The following is a 19,323-nucleotide window of genomic DNA, read 5'->3' on the forward strand; positions in this document are numbered from 1 at the left end:
AAGCCGGAAGTGGCACTGTGGCTCAAGTGGTAGACTGCTAGCCTTGAGCTGAAGAGATGAGGGACAGCGCCCAGGGCCAGAGTTCAGTCCCCACGACCGGACCCAAAAAAAAAAAAAAAAAAAAAATTTGTAATCAACTTGAGTACTGGTGGCTGTAATCAACTTGAGTACTGGTGGCTGTAATCAACTTGAGTACTGGTGGCTCACACCTATAATTCTAGTTACTTAGGATGCTGAGATTGAGGATCATGACTTAAAGCCAACAGGGCAGGAGAGTTGTGAAATTCTCATCTCCAATTAACTACCATAAAAGCCAGAAGTGGGTAGAGTGCTAGTGTTAAGCACAAAAGTTCAGTAACAGAACCCAGACCCTAAGTTCAAGCCCCAGGACTAGTACACATACAAAAAAACAAAAATTGTGATCAAGTTGGCTGCCATCCTAGCTACCAAGAAGCTGATATCTGAGGATCACTTTAAAAATAGTCTAGACAAACTGGTCACCAGTGGCTCACACCTATAATCCTAGCTATTCAGGTGACAGATCTAAGGATTGCAGTTCAAAGCCAGCCCAGCCAGGACAGTGTATGAGACTCTATAATCTCCACTAAACTAGCAAAAAAAAAAAAAAAAAAGTGGACCTGTGGTTCAAGTGGTTAATAGCCTTGAGTAAAAGAAACTCAGAGACAGAATCAAGGCCCAGATTTCAAGCCCTAGGACCAATGTATGTATACATGCGTGCACGTGAGTGCACGCGCCCCCCACCCCCCCATACACCAGGCTAGGCAAATCTGAAAGACTCTTACCTCCAATTAACCTTAAAAAAGCCAGAACTGGAGGCATGGTGCAAGTGGTAGGGCATAAAAGTGGTAGGGAATAAAACAAAGCTGAGTGAGTACAAGAGCTTGAGTTGGAGCACCAGAACTGGCGCATGCATGCGCACACACGTACACATTCTTGACCAGCAAGGTCTTGTTGCTTTGTTTTCCCTACAACTTCAAGTCTGCCATCCCATTGTTTTCTGCCACTTGTAAGAAACTAGCTGTCCGTATCAGGTGTTGCTGGTAAGAGACAAATCACCTCTGTGACTTCATGATTCCATTTTTGCTTTTGTCTTTTGAATTTTATTTGTGTCTTGGTATAGACCTCTGAGTTTATGCTGTATGTTGTTCATTGGATTTCAGGATTTGTAGATTCATACCCTTCATTAGACAATGACTATTTGGGATTTACTCCAGGAATACAATATAAACAATGTAACATATTCACATACATATATTTATATGTTTGGTATTTTATGCCAATTTTCACTGCAGCATTAGTTACAATAGCCATTTTTTCAAACCAAACCAAACCAAATCAGATTCTCATAAATTTCAAATAAACATACCGATTGTAGTCTTTATTAAAGATTGTATTTTCTTGTCATTCAAAAATCAAATATTTTGAGTAATATACCTGATAGAAATAGACATTAAAGTGCTTTATTTAAAATAGCTATAGGAAACAAACATCGTAAGATAGTTTTCTGACCTAAAAAACATGGACTTTGAGCATCCAAAGTAAGCTTCCAACTCATTGCCAAAATTAAAATCTCCTATTGCAGGTATGTTTAATAACAAATATTAGATGAACAGATTATAATTCTAAGTTGTACAATAAATAAAAAAGGCCTTTTACCAAAAACTATGAACTGATGAATTAACAATAGAAAGTTAATAATTTCAGAAAAAAAGGCACATCCAGGCAAAATAGTCAAGGCGATTTGTAAAATGCAGTGTTACAATTCTACTGCATATAATCAATTGACTGCAAATAAATTACTCTGGAATATTCTAAAACATGACAAAAGTATTCTATAAAAGCAGGCAAACACAAGGACACAGCCTCGTTGTGTTCCTCCATCTCAGAGGCAAGGCTCCTGGGAGGCGAGGTGAGGCTGTCAGGACTCACTTGGGAGGCAGCCGTCACCCTGTCCTGTCAGAGGCTTGACCGTCTTTCTGGTCTTGGCACACATCTTGTGATTGCAGCTCTCCACAACACGGGTGCAAGTAGGAGGCTAAGTGTGGTCACACTCAGTATAAGGAGGTATACCTGCGACATGTAAACAGCGCCTGGTCACAGTGAGCAGGAAGAGGAGGCTAAGTGTGGTCACACCTAGTGTAAGGAGTACACCTGAGACACATGACTGGAGCCTTGTCACAGTGAGCAGGAGGAGGTACACCTGCTCAGGCAGAGGTGCAGCAGTCCTCACTGGGTGGGAGGAAGTAGGCCTACCTAGGACAGGCTGAGCATTAAGGGCATGTGTGCCCAGGTGTGAGGGTCATCCATGGTCTCATTGGGTATTAGGAGGTATGCTTGTAAACTAGAATCCCTCTTTTTTTTTTTTTTTTTGGTCAGTAGTGGGGCTTGAACTCTGGGCTTGGGCGCTGTCCCTGTACTCTTTAGCTCAAGGCAAGCGCTCTACCACTTAAGCCACAGCGCCACTTGCGGTTTTCTAGTGGTTTTTGGAAATAAGAGTCTCACAGACTTTCCTGCCCGGGCTGGCTTTGAGCCACTATCCTCAGATCTCAGCCTCCTGAGTATCTAGGATTACAGGTGTGAGCCACCGGTGCCCGGCCCTAGAACCCCTCTTTTGAAGGCATGTCAAAAGTACACTCATAGGAAAGCAAACAAGTAGAGTAGGATAAACCTACAAATGACAGCAAATGGAAAGCTGGTCAGCTTTAATGAACCACAGAGCAAAAGCCTAGAGACTACTCACTAGATGGTAGCTCTATAGGGCTCACTGTAATGCTGACTACAACACAGCTTTGCACATATCTCTTTCACAAGCCTTCTCCTGAACTCTGACAGCAAAATGCCCATACTCACAAGACAAGAGAGACAGTGATTTGAGTTCTGAGTGCTTTCAAGTGCTTCCCAGTGCTTTGATGGCAGTTTTAGGGAGGCCTGGTTTAGATTTCTTAGATGTTATTACTACGCAAGCTAAAAGTTGAGTTTTCTTCCTTTCACAGGAAATATCATTCAATTATCACTATTGTACAAGGTATTAACAGTATTAACTAGTAACTCTCACCTGAAAAACTATCTTTTAAGGTACCAGCTTCTAGCCTAGGCCAGCAAGGCGCTGCCTAGGAACACAAACCAAGAGCACAAAAGAGCTGCTAACTCACAGCTGAGGTGAGGAGTGTTCAGTCTTTGCTCTGGATGCTCCCCAGAGCCAGTGCCTCTGTCAGAGGGCGGATACTCACCTCCCGGGAGATGATGCCTGCTCTTCGGGCTCGGCTTCCCAGGACAAAAGAGAACTCACTGACCTGGGCCAGCCCTGCAGAGACGATCCACTTGATGTACTGGCTGCTCTTTGGCAGGATCAGTGACAAGACCAGAACTGCCAAAACAAACTGCAAGAGTGGTCTATCACATTAAGTGGTCAAGAATAAAACCCAGATAAGACTAAATTAAACATAGCAGAACAGAGAATCTACACAGAAAATGTGTTATCTGGAAAAAAAAAAAGTCAATCCAGAGCTACTTCAGATACTCAGAAAGCAGGAAGTAAATCCAGGCTAAGTTAAATCTACATAGAAGGCAAAATAAAAGGTCTGGATTCACTGACAAAAAACAAACTTTCGGGCTGGGAAGTTGGCTCAGTGGTAGAGCGCTTGCCTTGCATGCATGAGGCCCTGGGTTCGATTCCTCAGCACCACATAAGCAAAAAGAAAAAAAAAAGCTGGAAGTGGTGCTGTGGCTCAAGTGGTAGAGCGCTAGCCTTGAGCTGAAGAGCTGAGGGACAGCGCCCAGGCCCAGAGTTCAGGCCCCACGACCTGACCCCCCACCCAAAAAAAAAACTTTCTCTGAATAGCATTAAATATTAAGTAACATTCAAGATGGAAATTCTTTTGATAAGAGAGAGATGTACTTGTCTTGCTGGTGGGGTTATGCAGCAATTATCAGATCTGGGATCCAGAAAGCTAGCTGGTGATGCTGACAAGAAGGAGATTCAGTAGTCTGTGGTCAGGGAGAACCAGACACTGAAAATGCTCACTCAGTTTCCATGCTCATTAACACTCATCTGTCAGAGGAAGGCGTGGGCTATTCCAGAAACCCAGAGGACTCATGTCAGAATCCAGAATGTGCCCTCCCCCAGGTGCTGGCAATTCCCAACCTCAACACACTCCAATCCTGGACAGGGATAATGCATCCTGACACCCATTCCAGGCTGAGGTCTGCCCCCTGGTCCGTCCAGGCAGCTGGCAGAGGGCTTCCCTGGGAGGCAGACCAGTGAGCAGGGTGAATCCCAGGCTCTTAAAGACACGTAGCAGCACTGCTAGATATAAGGTCCAGTGGGATGTGGCCTGTGTAATGTGTAAAACTTGAACATGGCATCGGTTTTACCAGACATAAGTGAAAGGGAGAAAATATCATACCTTCATGATCACCACCGACAGAGTGAGGAACACCAGTACAGTCAGCTCATATATCACAAAGGTAGGGAACACGTGAAGCCCTGCAGGAGACAGAGGGGCAAGTCAGCTGGCTCCAGCCACGACACAACAATTGCAATGCATAGTTTTAGTGTGCTCATTAAACCTTCTGTACAAGAATCAAACTAAAACACAGGCAAAACTATCTCTCTATCCCAGTGAGAGGAAAGTTCAAGCCAGCAGCCCACCTCCTCCAACAAGTTACAAGAGTCCGGTGCACAGCAGCTGTGGCGGAGGGGCAGCAGTGGCTCTACATTAGACCAGTCCTGTGTACAGCAGCCATGGTGGAGGGGCAGGACCAGCTCTACATCTAGGCCAGTCCCACCCCCTTCTCATGCAGCTCACATTCCAGGAATGAATGTCTTCCCCCGACATTTTTCTGCTCCGTGTTCCTCCTAGACTGCTGTGCTACCAGGACAAAGACACAGACACCTGCTGGTTGGCAAACTAGGCTCCCCTAGGCCTTAATTTTAAGGGAAGCACTGGGGACCGGGAGACCTCCCACTATCAAAAATGCCTGACTTTAGGATTGAAAACTTCACAGATGTGCTGACTTTCAGCCATTCACAGACCACCTGCCTCTGTTCACTCAAACACAAATGTGAAAGTGCTCCTTTCCTTCCTAGACACATCTGCATCCTCCCTGGGATTCCACACATGTGTACCTGCATGGCCGGCGCTCCTCAGGCAGCCGTGTGGGTCCTCAAGTAGTGTGGCCCAGGCCTCTCTCAAGCTCCTACCTCAGACCTCCTCACTGCCACCACGGCCCTCCTAGGTACATGTTCTTGGGGTTTTATGCCACCAGACTGTCACCCCACAATCTCCACAGATCTACTGTCTCCCTTGCCATACTGTGGTAAGCCCTGTGATGGAGCTCCTAGAGCTTTCTGTGGACTAATCAGCCCTAGTATTCTCCAGTCCCTTATTTCCTTACTGATGTATTTAGAAGTTTCTGTGCTATCCCTGTCCATGCAGGCATAACTGAACCCAGTTCATAAGGAACTGGGTTCCTTTGACACATGGTGACATCAATCCTATCCTGCAACAACCAGAGTCCTCAGGTGGGACACAAGGGTCTTGCCCTGTGGGTATCTGGGGACTCTGCTTCCTTAGTTTCTAGCCCATAGTCTGGCCAGGCACAGCAATTTTCTCCACAGCACGGGAGGCGCTGAGGGAATCCAAGAAGTATGTCTGAAAGCTTCCAGCCTGGCTGCTCCTCCAGTCAAGTCTGCCCCCTTATCTCCTTTGGGATGCCCTGGAGCAGGTATCTGGTCTAGATGTTCCCATCTCCAGATGTTCCTAGAAGCCCTTCCTTCTCCCATAATACCCCATGCCTCTTGGCTCCTTGGCCCTTGCTGGGCTGAGACGGCTTACCTACAAAATGTGAGGCTAAGCAGCCATGCCACAACTCTATGCAACTACTGACGAGCATTCCTACTCACTCTGCAGTGGCAGGCACCTGCCCCTTACCTACTCCAAAATCTGATGCATCGTAGGATGCCTTTGCTGCCTGCACAACCCTGGGTCCACTATTGGCCTGTGGAGGTCAAGGTCCACGTCACTGAGTGACAACAGGATTGAGGACAACTCCCAGTGGACCCTCAATGCCCATGGTGCATCTGTCCAGTCTAACCGCCTGGCCTCAGCACTGTGGGGCCGCTTTCTCTTTCCAGGAGCCTCCTGGGGATGCCTTTGGCATAAAAACCTTCTGCATGAGGGCCTAAAAATGGTTCCATGTGTCTCATGCTGTTGAAGTCAATTACTTCTCTGAAACACCCAAGCCCACCCATATGTGAGCAGTTTTTGGTGCTGGACCATCCTCTGACTCCCCAATCCCAACGTAGTTTTCAGCAGGTATAGGGATTGTTGTAGGACGGGCCAGTGAATGACCTGTTAAAATAGGATACTCTGCAAGAAGCCAGTGGCTAGGCCTGTAATCCAAGCTACTCAGAAGACTGAGATCTGAGAATCACGGTTCAAAGCCAGCTGGGGCAAGAACATCCATGAAACTGTTCACTGCCAGAGTTCAAGCCCAGACTGGCAAAAACAAAAACAAAAACAAAAAAAACGCAAAAAACAAAACACCAAACAAAAAAACAACCAAAGAACTGTGTCCATCCACTTCCTCCTCACCTTATACACAATTGTGTCTTGAGCCAAATGTACATCATTTCATGCCACTTCAAGCTCAAGACAAAAAGACTGTCCTGGAATATATGGGAGAATGGCCATGCAGTTTCTCAGAGGAATTAACTTTAGTTCCCTTAAACTACTTAATATAAAGAACCAAAGCACGCCAGGTGCCAGTGGCTCATGCCTATAATCCTAGCTACTCAGTACGCTGAGATCTGACAATCACAGTTCAAAGCCAGCCTGTACAGTGAAGGCCATGAGACTCTTATCTCCAATTAACCACCAGGAAACCAGAAGTGCTGCTGTGACTCAAGGGGTAGAGCACTCACCTTGAGATGAAGAGCTGAGGGATAGTGCCCAGGCCCAGATTCAAACCCCAAGACTGACCAAAAAAAAAAAAAGAGAGACAGAGAGAGAGAACCAAATCAAGCTGAGCACTGGTAGTTCATGCCTGTAATCCTAGCTACTTGGAGAATAAGATCTGAGGATTGTATTTTGAAGCCAGCCCAGGCAGAAAAGTCTCTGTGAGACTCTTTTTTTTGGCCAGTCCTGGGGCTTGAACTCAGGGCCCGAGCACTGTCCCTGAGCTTCTTTTACTCAAGGGTAGCACTCTACCACTTGAGCCACAGAGCCACAGAGCCACTTCTGGCTTTTCTGTGTATGTGGCACTGAGGAATCAAACCCAGGGCTTCATGCATGCTAGGCAAGCACTCTACCACTAAGCCACATTCCCAGCCCCCTCTGTGAGACTCTTATCTCTAGTTGATGGCTCAAAAACTGGAAGTGTAGCTGTGGCTCAAAATGGTAGAGTGCTAGCCTTGAGCAAAAGAGCTCAGAGACAGAATATAGGCCCTGAGTTCAAGCCCCAGACCACCACTACCACGACCAACAATAAAAAAAAAAAAAAAAAAACACCAAAAAACCCCACAAAGCAAGTGTTAGGTAAACTAAATTGGCAGCAAAGGAAAGAGAGCAGCACATGGTATTCAGGCAAAGGAAAAGGTTTATTTGCAGACTGCCTCTGGTCAAGTTGGAAACTTACGCAGCAGGAATAAAAGGGTTGAATGACAGCTGGGCCACAACTTATCAAGGCTGGGGGCAGAAGAAGGTGTGGCCACATGGGATGTGGATATGACCTCATGGGATATGGATATGACCTCATGGAGGGGGGGGTGAGTGTGTCGGTTACCTAGGTGACACAGGTACTGGGCAGAGATTTAACCAAGAGGAGGGTAGAGTCTGCTCTGCCTTCCTAGGGTGGACCTTACAAAAGGTATATACAATTATTATGCTAACAGAGAGCAAGCACCTTAATTTGAAAATAATGAAGCAAGTACTCCTGTTTAAAGCCCATGTTGAGGTATTCAGTGACACCCAGTTGGCCAGAGGGTGACTTGTTAGGCAGGGATCTGGAAGAATGTGATAGACATGGATGAGCCTAACCTAATCAAATCACTTTCATAAGACCCTGCCAAAAGAGGGTAGTTACTCAGTGGGAGGAAGAGGTCAAGGAGTTACAGCTGGCAGGCTTGCCCAGGCCACTGGCTGATAGTTACGGGGCAAAGCTACAATACAGAGAGAAGTTCAAAGGGATCTCGGAGGATAAAGACAGCCAGCCAAGTGTCAGAGGCTCTGTCCACAGGCCACCCAGTGCTTGGCTGACTCCCTGTGCAAGATCAACCCAGATTACTGAACTGACTGGTAAAACATTTTGTTTTGCCTCTAAGAAGATGCTGGGCCTCCCAATCATGTGACTTTCCCTCAGGAACAACATGCAGTGTAGGACCCTTCACATTCTTACGCAAATCTCAGAACCAGTTTTCAGTGTTCTCGTCTTCCCAAGAGTGCATGAACATTTCAGACAACAAGGTTCCACGAGAGAGGTCACTTTCATGAGAGGGTGTCAGAAGCCCACATAGCTCCCAAGCTCAGGTCACTGCACCACACCAGCCACAGGAGGCTTCACACTGTGACATGACTGAGGACCCACTGAGCCTATAATGTGTGGGGTGGCGCTGGCACGCAAGGATGCAGCTGGGCCCCCTGAAGGTCACTCAGTCATCTTTAATCTTACATATATGCACAGAGGGAGCATGAGTAGCCATTAGCCAATTCATGCCACCTTCTGTCCACTTTTCCTTCATTATAAATAACATTTCTCCAAATGTAGAAAAAACTACATTTACAAACACAACAGAACTATTCTGCAAATACTTAACAGATACTGTTAAATCGTGAGAGCCATACCTATGGACGTGAAGAAAATGATGGCCAGGAAGTCTCGGATGGGTTCAATGTAAGCTATGACCTCCTCAGTGACCATGTGGCCTTGAGAGGAGACAAGTGCTCCAGCCAGGAAGCAGCCCAGCTCCATGGAGACATCCAACAGCTCCGTGACCTGGGGACAAGAAAGAATTTCACATAGGAACACAGAGCCACTGGGAAATGCACTCCCCTCTCAGGAAGCTTCACACCCAGACACCCCTGAGCCCCATGCAAACACCACAGTGGATGAAGAGAATGCAGCAGAGATGCCTTGGCTCACTAGAGAGGCCCAGGAGTGGCCCACTGGCAAGCTGGGACAACATGCGGAGGGCAGCACTGGCTGAATTAACCACCCTGGGAAAGGAAGCAGCCTTTCATGTAGACTGCTGCAATAGCTTTGAATAAATGTATTTTCCAAAATTCATTGTAAATCTTTGTGCTACATTTCTTTTATTTATTTATTTTTTTTGGGGGGTGGGTCTGGCCTGGGCGCTGTCCCTCAGCTCTTCAGCTCAAGGCTAGCGCTCTACCACTTGAGCCACAGCGCCACTTCTGGCTTTTTTCATTTTGCTTATGTGGTGCTGAGAAATCGAACCCAGGGCCTCATGCATGCAAGGCAAGCACTCTACCGCTGAGATCCCTTCCCAGACCCTGTGCTACATTTCTTTACCTGAATCAGTGAACAGTAGGAAAAGAATGTATCCCTAACACTAACCTGAAACTACACAGAGAATGCAGACACCACTACTAAGCAACTGTGTTGATAGGCACCAGAGTAAAGCACTGACATCTTGCAAAGGCAGGCCAGACAGAACAGGTCACATCAGTGTACTGGGTCGTTAACTCCACCCAACATTAAGCTCAAGATTGACTTTTTGGCAAAATATCATTGACAAAATAAAGAAAGCATGCTTAAAATTATGAAAAGTAGCAACAATAGACAAGTATAAAATGAACTTCTGAATAAATACCATTTACAAGAACATTAAAAAAAATTGAACATCCAGGTACAGTTGCCATGGAAGTGTGTGATCTCCACACACAATGTGAAAGGATGGCATCAAGACATCAGAAAGAGGAAGAACTCTGTACTAGGAAGGCCTCACCTGTCCCTCACCGGGTCACAGACCCAACAGAATGCACTGAGATTCAATGTGAAAACTGCTCAGCTGAATTCTGAAAACTTAAGTGAAGCACGGAAAGATCACAAATATCACCACAACAATCCTGACAAAGAACCACACTGGTTCCAGAACACTACCAGATGTCAGAAGCAATCAGAAACACACATCACACGTGCAAAGCACCCCCATGAGAAGACACACATGTACACACAAGCACATGATAGATACACATGCTAGCATCTACCTACATGCGACAAGCACAGTACACATACCTCACATATGCATGTACAGAAGCACATAAAAGAACACATGCATGCACATAAGGCACATGTGCACACAGCAGACACACATGCCAGACCACACATGTATGTAAGAGCAATGCATATGCCTGTGCATACAAATGCATGCACATCACACATATACATATATAAAGTACCCTTCACACGCACACATGCCATATATACACATAAGGAAACACACACAAAAAACCACTCATACGTTTCTGAGTATACATGCACTGTTACCATACACACATGCACAAACACACTCAAATATATGCACAAACACAGACACACATGCACATCACACACATATAGACACTTCTTGAACTTTGATAAGGTAACACCACTGAGAAATAGATGCAGCCTCCTTCTACATTAGGCATTCCTGTCCACCCTGATACTGAACACTGAGCTCATCTTTAGTTGGCCCTAGATCTAACTAAGAGCAGCATTGGAACTTGTAGACAGTAACATGGAGCATTTTCATGACCCAGGGTTAAACTAAGACCTTTTACACAGAATATGAAATGTGCATGTAATCACTGGATTATATACTCTGATATCAAGAACTTGGGTTTTTGTTTTTTTTTTTTAAAGAAAACACCATTAAGAGAATGAACCATTAAGAGAATGAAAGGCCAGGCTCCAGTCAGGAAGATAGGAAATAGACCCACCAATGCTGGCTAAAATGCTGACAGACACTACAACATGTGCAAACCTGAAGACACCAAAGCTGCATGAAAGAAGCCAGAAACTACAGCCAGGTGGTACATGATCTCCTTCCCAGGAGATACCTAGGAGAAGGCAATAGAGACAGAGCCCAGGAGAGGTAAATCTACAGGGACAGAGCCCAGGAGAGGTAAATCTACAAGAACAGAACCCAGGAGAGGTAAATCCATAGAGAGAGAGAGCCCAGGAGAAGTAAGCCCATAGGAACAGAGCCCAGGAGAAGTAAATCCATAGAGAGGAGAAGGAAGCCCAAAGGGACAGAACCCAGGAGAGATAAGCCCATAGGGACAGAAAGAAGACCAGGGTCCCCAGGGATAAAGGTAACCCCAGGTTCTTTTAGTGGAAACAGATGTTCTATAATTGGACAGTGCTGATAGCCACCAAATTGCAACTTAAACTCTTTAAAATGGCGGATTTTACTTTAAATACATTACAAATGACTGAGAACATTCCCAATCTTGCAGTGAAATAGTGTGAGGACTTCAATACACACTGTAGAGCAATCTCCAGATGGCTCCTAGAGCTTGATAGGGCGTACCACCACAAAGCCCCAGCAAGTCAGCACTGTCTTCCAACTAAGGGCTAAGGTTACAGACACACAACAACAAGGGACAGTAAGAACACATGTCTGGGGATGACACATATTTGGCAGCAATATTAAAGGTGAGCTGCATGTGCTCATCCACAACAACCCTAACTGGGAACATATGCTACTTTCTACCATGCAATTCCACATCTGGTTTGTACCCTGTTCCACATTTTTTTTATCAGCAATTAAAAATGAATTTTAGGGGGAGGGGGGAGGCTGGGAAGGGAGGTGAAGGGTAAACAAAGGAGGAGGCTGCAATGCTTGGTAAGAAATGTATGCATTATCCTGCCCATGTAATTGTAACCCCTCTGTATAGTTTGTTCTCAAATTAAATTAAATTAAATTAAATTAAATTTAAAAAAACCCAGAAAAAAAAAAAGGAAAAAAAAATGAATTTTAGCTGGGCAATGGTGGCTGACACCTGTAATCCTAGCTACTTAGGAGGCTGAGATCTGAGGACCACCATTCAAAGCCAGCCTGGGCAGGAAAGTCCATGAGACTCTTGTCTGCAATAAACGAGTAGAAAACTGGAAGTGGCACTGTGGCTCAAGTGGTAGAGCGCTGGCCTTGAGATGAAGAGCACAGGGATAGCGCCCAAGACCGACCAAAAAAAAAAATCTTTTGGGTCTGGGAAGGTGGCTCAGTGGTAGAATGCTTGCCTTGCATTTATGAGGCCCTGGGTTGGATTCCTCAGCACCACATAAGCAGAAAAAAGCTGGAAGGGGTGCTATGGCTCAAGTGGTAGAGCACTAGCCTTGAGCTGGAGTTGAGGGACAGTGCCCAAGCCAGAGTTCAGGCCCCTTGACCACCAAAAAAAAAAAAAAAACTTTCCTATTATGGCAATACAAGTTACACTGTTTCCTAGATAATCATTTCCAAATCTAACTAAAAATTGCTCTTAGACTTTATCTACTCTTTCAGAATCAAAGCCATATAAACATTCAGGACAGAGTAACATGGCATGATACTGGTGTTTATATGGCTTTTTAGGACCACAAGTTTCTAGACACAGCTTAATCATATTTCACAAAGTATTTAAGAGAATAAATGATATACTATTGTACAATACAATATATAAAATAAAAATATCAATGTTTCAAAATCTTTACCATTGCTAAAATAAAAAGATAAAAAGCTGATCACAAGGGCTGGGAAGGTGGCTCAGTGGTAGAGCACTTACCTTGCATGCTTAAGGCCCTGGGTTCAATTCCTCAGTACCACATAAGCAGAAAAAAAAAAGCCGGAAGTGGTGCTATGGCTCAAGTGGTAGAGTGCTAGCCTTGAGCTGAAGAGCTGAGGGACAGCACCCAGGGCCAGAGTTCAGGCCCCATGACTGGACCCCCCCCCCCCAAAAAAAAAAGCTCATCACAAGCTCCTTATAGAAGGCTGTAAACATGATCATGTAAATTATTTGAGAATTACCATCAACATTAAGAAGATGAAGGCTGATATTCCTAGGATAAGGATTTCTTTGTTTCCTTTGCTTTCCAAATGCAGCTTTCGATAATAAGGTCCTATGAGGTATGTCTTTATAACAAGACATAAGAGAAAAACAGCAGCTAGTGAAAATACAATCTGACCCATCAGAAGCACTATCCGCAGTACTTCCATGAGAATTCTAGGGGAGAAAAGAAAGATATATTACTTCACTTTTCAAACAAGCTTCTCTAAAACCTAATAAAAACCTGTCAATCTTTTTTCTTTAACATATAACAAAATACACTACTCAAATCATACACATTTTTATTTTTAAAAACTAAACTTTAAAACCTAGAAATCACATTAATGTCAAAAAAACACGCTATGTGAATCTAGATCCATCTACCCTCATGCCTGCCACGGAGTAGGTGCTATTTCTCCACACCAGATAGGTGGCACTGCAGAGTAGTGAGGCTGGAGCCCACTATGTGAGAGAGCCAATGTGTGCCCATCAGCCAGCAGGGGCCCAGCAGTAGTGGTAGAATGTTGCACACTGGGAACCATGTGTGCCCTTGGATTCTGGGTACTGCTCTAGGTAAGGTACTAGATAGAGTTTTTTGTTTTTTTTTTGGTGGTACTGGGGATTGAACTCTGGGCCTTGTGCTTGCTAGGCAGGTGCTGTCACACTAGTGCTATACCTCTAACCCCTTTTTTGTGTTGGTTATTTTCAAGGTAGGGTCTTGCTTTACTTTATGCCCGGGCTGGCCTGGGCTGCAGTCCTTCTCCTTGAACTTCCCCTATTGTTGGGATAACAGATGTGCATCACTATGCCCAGCCACTGGTTGAGATGGGAGTCTCACAAACTCCTTTTTGCCCAGGTTGGCCTTGAACCATGATATCTCTCTCCCTCCCTCCCTCCCTCTCCTTCTCCCTCTCTCTCTCCCTCCCCTTTCCTCCCACCCCCCCCTCCCAGTCTTGGGACTTGAACTCAGGGCACTGTCCCTGAGCTTTTCTTGCTCAAGGCTAGCACTCTACCACTTGAGCCACAGTACCACTTCCAGCTTTTTCTGTGCATCTGGTACTGAGGAATTGAACCCAGGGCTTCATGCATGCAAGGCAAGCACTCTACCACTAAGCCACCTTCCCAGCCCCTAATCTCTTGATCTCTGCCTCCTGAGTAGCTAAGATTGTAGGCTTGAGCCACTGTATTACCTTCATAAACAAATGACTTCATGCTAGAAGAGCAGACAGTGAAGAAGACACTTACCCAGAAGAGGCGCTTGCTCCGGCCTGTATGAGTGTGGGCATGACTGCGATGAACAACCCCAGTTGCACATCCTGCATCACTAGCATGCCAAGAAGCACTGTGCTGTAGTCAATGTCACCTGCTGGAGAAATGGAAACAATTCAGAGGGACCAGAGACACAACATGGCACAAAGATATTTCCAGAATAATTCAAATAACCATGACAATTTAAATCAGAACAGGTTTTTATATCTTTTTTGGAACTGGCACAATGGGACACACCTATGGCCCTAGCTACTCAAGAGGCTGAGGTGAAAGGATTGTTTGAGCAAGGCGTTTAGGGCCAACTGGGGCAGAATAATGAGACCATTTGAAAACAGAAAAGGTTTTAATTTTCAAAAAAAACATTTCAGCTGCTGGGCACTGATGGCCCATGCCCACTAGAATCCTCGCTTCTCAAGAGGCTGAAATCTGAGGATGGCAGTGTGAGGCCAGCCTAGGAAGTTAAGTATGAGATTCTTTTTTTTTTTTTTTTTTTTTTTTTTTTTTTTTTTTTTGTCGGTCATGGGGCTTGAACTCTGGGCCTGGGCGCTGTCCTTCAGCTCTTCAGCTCAAGGCGAGTGCTCTACCACTTGAGCTACAGCGCCACTTCCGGTTTTCTGGTGGTTTATTTGAGATAGGAGTCTCACGGTCTCTCCTGCCCTGGCTGGCTTTGAACCGCGATCCTCAGATCTCAGCCTCCTGAGTAGCTAGGATTACAGGCGTGAGCCACCAGCGCCCGGCTTAAGTATGAGATTCTTATCTCTAATTAACCAACCAAATGCTGGAAGGGGAGCTATGGCACAAGAGGGAGAGCACTAATCTTGAGCAAAAAATGCCCAGAGACTGTGCCAAGGCCCTGAATTCAAGCCCAGGACTAACACACACACACACACACACACACACACACACACACACACACACACACACACACACACACACACACACACACACACACACACACACACACACACACACACACACACACACACACACACACACACACACACACACACACACGCAAAAACTTCAACTTCTGCTCTCAGAAATTTTAATTTTTTTTTTTTTTTTTTGCCAGTCATGGTGCCTGAACTCTGGGCCTGGGCACTCTCCCTCAGGTCTTCAGCTCAAGGCTAATGCTCTACCACTTGAGCCACAGCACCAGCTCTACCACTTGAGCCACAGCACCACTTCCAGCTTTTTCTGCTTATGTGGTGCTGAGGAATCGAACCCAGGGCCTCATGCATACAAGGCAAGCACTCTACCACTGAGCCACCTTCCCAGCCCCGATTTTAATTTTTTTTTTTTTTTTTTTTGGGTCTTTTTTTGGGTCCGGTCATGGGGCCTGAACTCTGGGCTTGGGCACTGTCCCTCAGCTCTTCAGCTCAAGACTAGCGCTCTGCCACTTGAGCCACAGCGCCACTTCCGGGTTTTTTATTTTTGCTTATGTGGTGCTGAGGAATCGAACCCAGGGCCTCGAGCATGCAAGGCAAGCGCTCTACCACTGAGCCACCTTCCCAGCCCCCGATTTTAAATTTTTTTGAGACAGGATCTCACAATGTTGCCCAGGCAACTCCAAAATCCTGGACCTTAACTGATCATCCTCCTCAGCCTACTGAGCAGCTGGGACAGACACCAGGTGTGTGCCACCATGTCCCGAAAACAAAGTCACCCAAATAACTTATTTCCATGATTCACCTGCAATTTATACAGTTACAGAAAGATGCCATTACAGAAGCTGGACAAGCAAGAGGTGACAGGCTCAGATAATGATGCCTGTGGTAAAGTGGCCTCTACCCTGTCACATGTCACAGGTCCTGCACTCCACATAAGCAGGCCACCTCTCCTCTTCTCTGGCGATGTCTTTTAACAAGAAAGTACTTTTGCTAATCAAGACAACAGGAAATATAGAGTGCATTTCCATTTTTGGATGGTTATCTTTTGTTCTCAAAAGAAATAAACACATGGGATGGAGAAAAAAATGCACAAAATTTAACATGATGTGCAATGGTAGATACCTGGGGTTTTTTTTGGTTTTTTTTTGGTCAGTTGTGGGCTTGAGCTCTGGGCCTGAGTGCTGTCCCTCAGTTCTTCAGCTCAAGCCAAGTGCTCTACCACTTAAGCCACAGTGCCACTTCCAGTTTTCAGGTGGTTAATTAGAGGTAAGAGTCTCACAGACGGGGCTAAAGCACGGCTTAAGTGATAGAGTGCCTGCCTAGCAACCACAAGGACCTGAGTTCAATCCCCAGGCTCGGTATAAATAAACACTTTAAAAAAAAAAAAAAAAGAGTCTCACAGACTTTCCTGCCAAGGCTGGATTTGAACCGCGGTCCTCAGCTCTCAGCCTCCTGGGTAGTTAGGATTACAGATGTGAGCCACCAGTGCGCACCTACTAGCTTTTAAATAGAGATGTTGTGTCCCTCTTTGAGCTGATCCTGCTACACCTGGACATTTTTCGTTTAAAGTTTGCATGTTTTCAAACTTAACACATGTGGTACCATCCCGAACATCATGTTCTGTATCTCAAAATTTCCCTTCAACACCCTGAGACTCATCCTCCTTTCTGTAGTAATCCAATAAATATGTGATAATTATCCAGTGCATTCCTGAATAGTCAGATCACAAACTCTTGTTCTCTAAAAGTAACACTACCTTTAATATCATGCACATTTGCAATATTCTGATACATTTCCTAAAGTATGTAACTAAAAAAAAATTTTCTATTGTAAGATCATTCTCCAAAGTGGCTGGACCCCATTATAGATCCATTGGGAAGACACAGCAGCAACAGCAATAGGGCATCTGCTGTTTTAAAATGCTTGCCTCCACCAGGCACAGCGCATGCCTACAACCCTGTACTAAGGAGGCTGCAGCAGGAGGATTGCAAGTTTGGAGTCAGCTTGGGCTAAATAAACACTGTCTCCAAAAAAATCCAAACAAAACAAAATCCCACACCCAATAGTGTGGTGGCATTCACCTGTATTTCCAGAATGATCCTGAGGCGGGGCATTTTTTCTGTTAATAATTTGCTCAAGTGCCTTCTGTAAGATTAAGCTTTGCTGATTTTTCCACTTTTTATATTAACTTATTGGTTTTTTAGGAATGAGTACAGAGGAGTTACAATTACGTGAGTTAGGTAATGAGTACATTTCCTTCCTTACTGTGTCTTCTGTTCCCTCGCTCACTCCCAGTCCCTCCCTCCTGTCTCTACTCACGAGTTGTACCATTCACTTTCATCAGTGTCCAGTGAGCTGCACTCTTGTACACTTTCACCCTTTTCCCCTCCAGTTCTGCCTTCCCTCCACACCTTCCCAAAGATGTACACTTGAATACACCATACCTAAGGTAAAGAAGACAGTCAGCAGAAACTACAAACTAAAAAAAGAGAAAAGAAAAAAAATAGTCTCTTGTTTCTATATCTTGGGAGTTTGTTTCAGTATTTATTTTATATAAAGGTGAAGAGGCACTTAGGCATTGTGCCTTTGTGTTCCTCTCCTAAGAGTATCCTCTTTTAGTCTCACCGTGAGTATCTAGAATCTTGTATAATTTATCATATCCCAGTGTATTTCAGATCTAATTTCTACACATCAGCAAGAACATGGGCCATTTGTCTCTCTGAGTGTGGCTTACCTCACTTAACATGATTTATTCTAGTTCCATCCATTTCCCAGCAAATGACATTGTTACTCTAATGACTGTGTAAAATTCCACTGTGTATAGGTACCACTGGATTATTTTTTTGTATGTGGACTTAACAGACTTTGGTAAATTTTGAATTATTAATCCTTTGTTCATTATAAAGTGCAAATGTCACCCTCTAGCCAATAGTGTATTAAAAATACCTTTTAAGTTACATTGCAATCTCTGCTACCCAGAACACAGAGACAGAGGATCATGGTTAGAAGCCATCTCAGTAAGTTAGTAAGATCCTGACTCGGGCTGAGAAGGTGGCTCAGTGGTAGAGCGCTTGCCTTGCATGCATGAGGCCCTGGGTTCGATTCCTCAGCACCACATAAGCAGGAAAAAAAAATAGCCGGAAGTGGTGCTATGGCTTAAGTGGTAGAGCGCTAGCCTTGAGCTGAAAAGCTGAGGGACAGCGCCCAGGCCCAGAGTTCAGGCCCCACAACGGGACACCCCCCCCCCCAAAAAAAAAGATCCTGACTCAATAAACAAGTTGAGATGGTAATACGGGTCTGCTAAACCAGCTACTAGGGAGGCATAGGTGTAAGGATAGCAGTCCAAGGCTGACAAAAACCCAAGTACAAGATCCCAAACATTAGGGGCATGCTAAACTAGTAGGGCTCCTGCCAACCAAGTGTAAGACCCTGAGTTCAAACTCTACTACTACCAGAGCAAAAAATAATTTACAAGCCGGGCGCTGGTGGCTCACGCCTGTAATCCTAGCTACTCAGGAGGCTGAGATCTGAGGATCGCGGTTCAAAGCCAGCCTGGGTAAGAGAGACCTTGAGACTCTTATCTCCAATAAACCACCAGAAAACCGGAAGTGGCGCTGTAGCTCAAGTGGTAGAGTGCTCGCCTTGAGCTGAAGAGCTGAGGGACAGCGCCCAAGCCCAGAGTTCAAGCCCCACGACCAACAACAAAAAAAAAAAAAAAAAAAAAAAAATTTACAAAGCTCAATGTGTTCATATCCATCAGTACTTTTCTGTAGGATTATATATGTTTTAAGGCACATACTCTACTCTCAGCCAGGAGGATATTTTCCCACATTTCCAGTATTTCTCTCTCTCGCTCTCTCTTCTCTCTCTATATATGTATGTGGCCGTGGGTCTTGAACTCTGGGCTTGGGCGTTGTCCCTGAGCTCTTTGGCTCCAGTTTTCTGGTGATTAATTGGAGGTAAGAGTCTCACAGATGTTCCTGCCGGGACTGGCTTTGAATTGTGATCCTCAGATCTCAGTCTCCTGAGTAGCTAGGATTACAGGTATGAGCCACTGGCGCCTAGCTAGCTACTTTTTGATTTTTTTTTAGCTTTAAATAAATCTTATTCCTAAAATT

At 45.0% G+C, this 19,323-nt stretch overlaps 1 protein-coding gene across 2 annotated transcripts in view; it reads right to left on the reverse strand.

Moving 5' to 3' along the window:
* Positions 1 to 1,090: 1,090 nt before the first annotated feature.
* The window catches only part of LOC138813952 (transmembrane and coiled-coil domain-containing protein 3), a 41,899-nt gene continuing 23,666 nt past the window's right edge, over positions 1,091 to 19,323 (reverse strand). The window contains exons 8-13 of one of the 2 annotated variants that reach the window (XM_070002568.1): positions 14,292 to 14,409; positions 13,028 to 13,223; positions 8,865 to 9,015; positions 4,428 to 4,507; positions 3,252 to 3,401; positions 1,091 to 2,091 (exon numbers count right to left, since the gene is read on the reverse strand). In XM_070002568.1, coding sequence (XP_069858669.1) covers positions 1,978 to 2,091; positions 3,252 to 3,401; positions 4,428 to 4,507; positions 8,865 to 9,015; positions 13,028 to 13,223; positions 14,292 to 14,409 — 809 coding nt within the window. In that variant the 3' untranslated portion in view covers positions 1,091 to 1,977. Of the gene's footprint in view, positions 2,092 to 3,251; positions 3,402 to 4,427; positions 4,508 to 8,864; positions 9,016 to 13,027; positions 13,224 to 14,291; positions 14,413 to 19,323 lie in introns of both variants that reach the window. The other variant, XM_070002567.1, reaches the window with a different exon arrangement.

This window comes from Dipodomys merriami, unplaced genomic scaffold (assembly GCF_024711535.1).
Source record: "Dipodomys merriami isolate MVZ:Mamm:240054 unplaced genomic scaffold, mDipMer1.0.p SCAF_6, whole genome shotgun sequence".
In the NCBI taxonomy this organism is placed as follows: Eukaryota; Metazoa; Chordata; class Mammalia; order Rodentia; family Heteromyidae; genus Dipodomys; species Dipodomys merriami.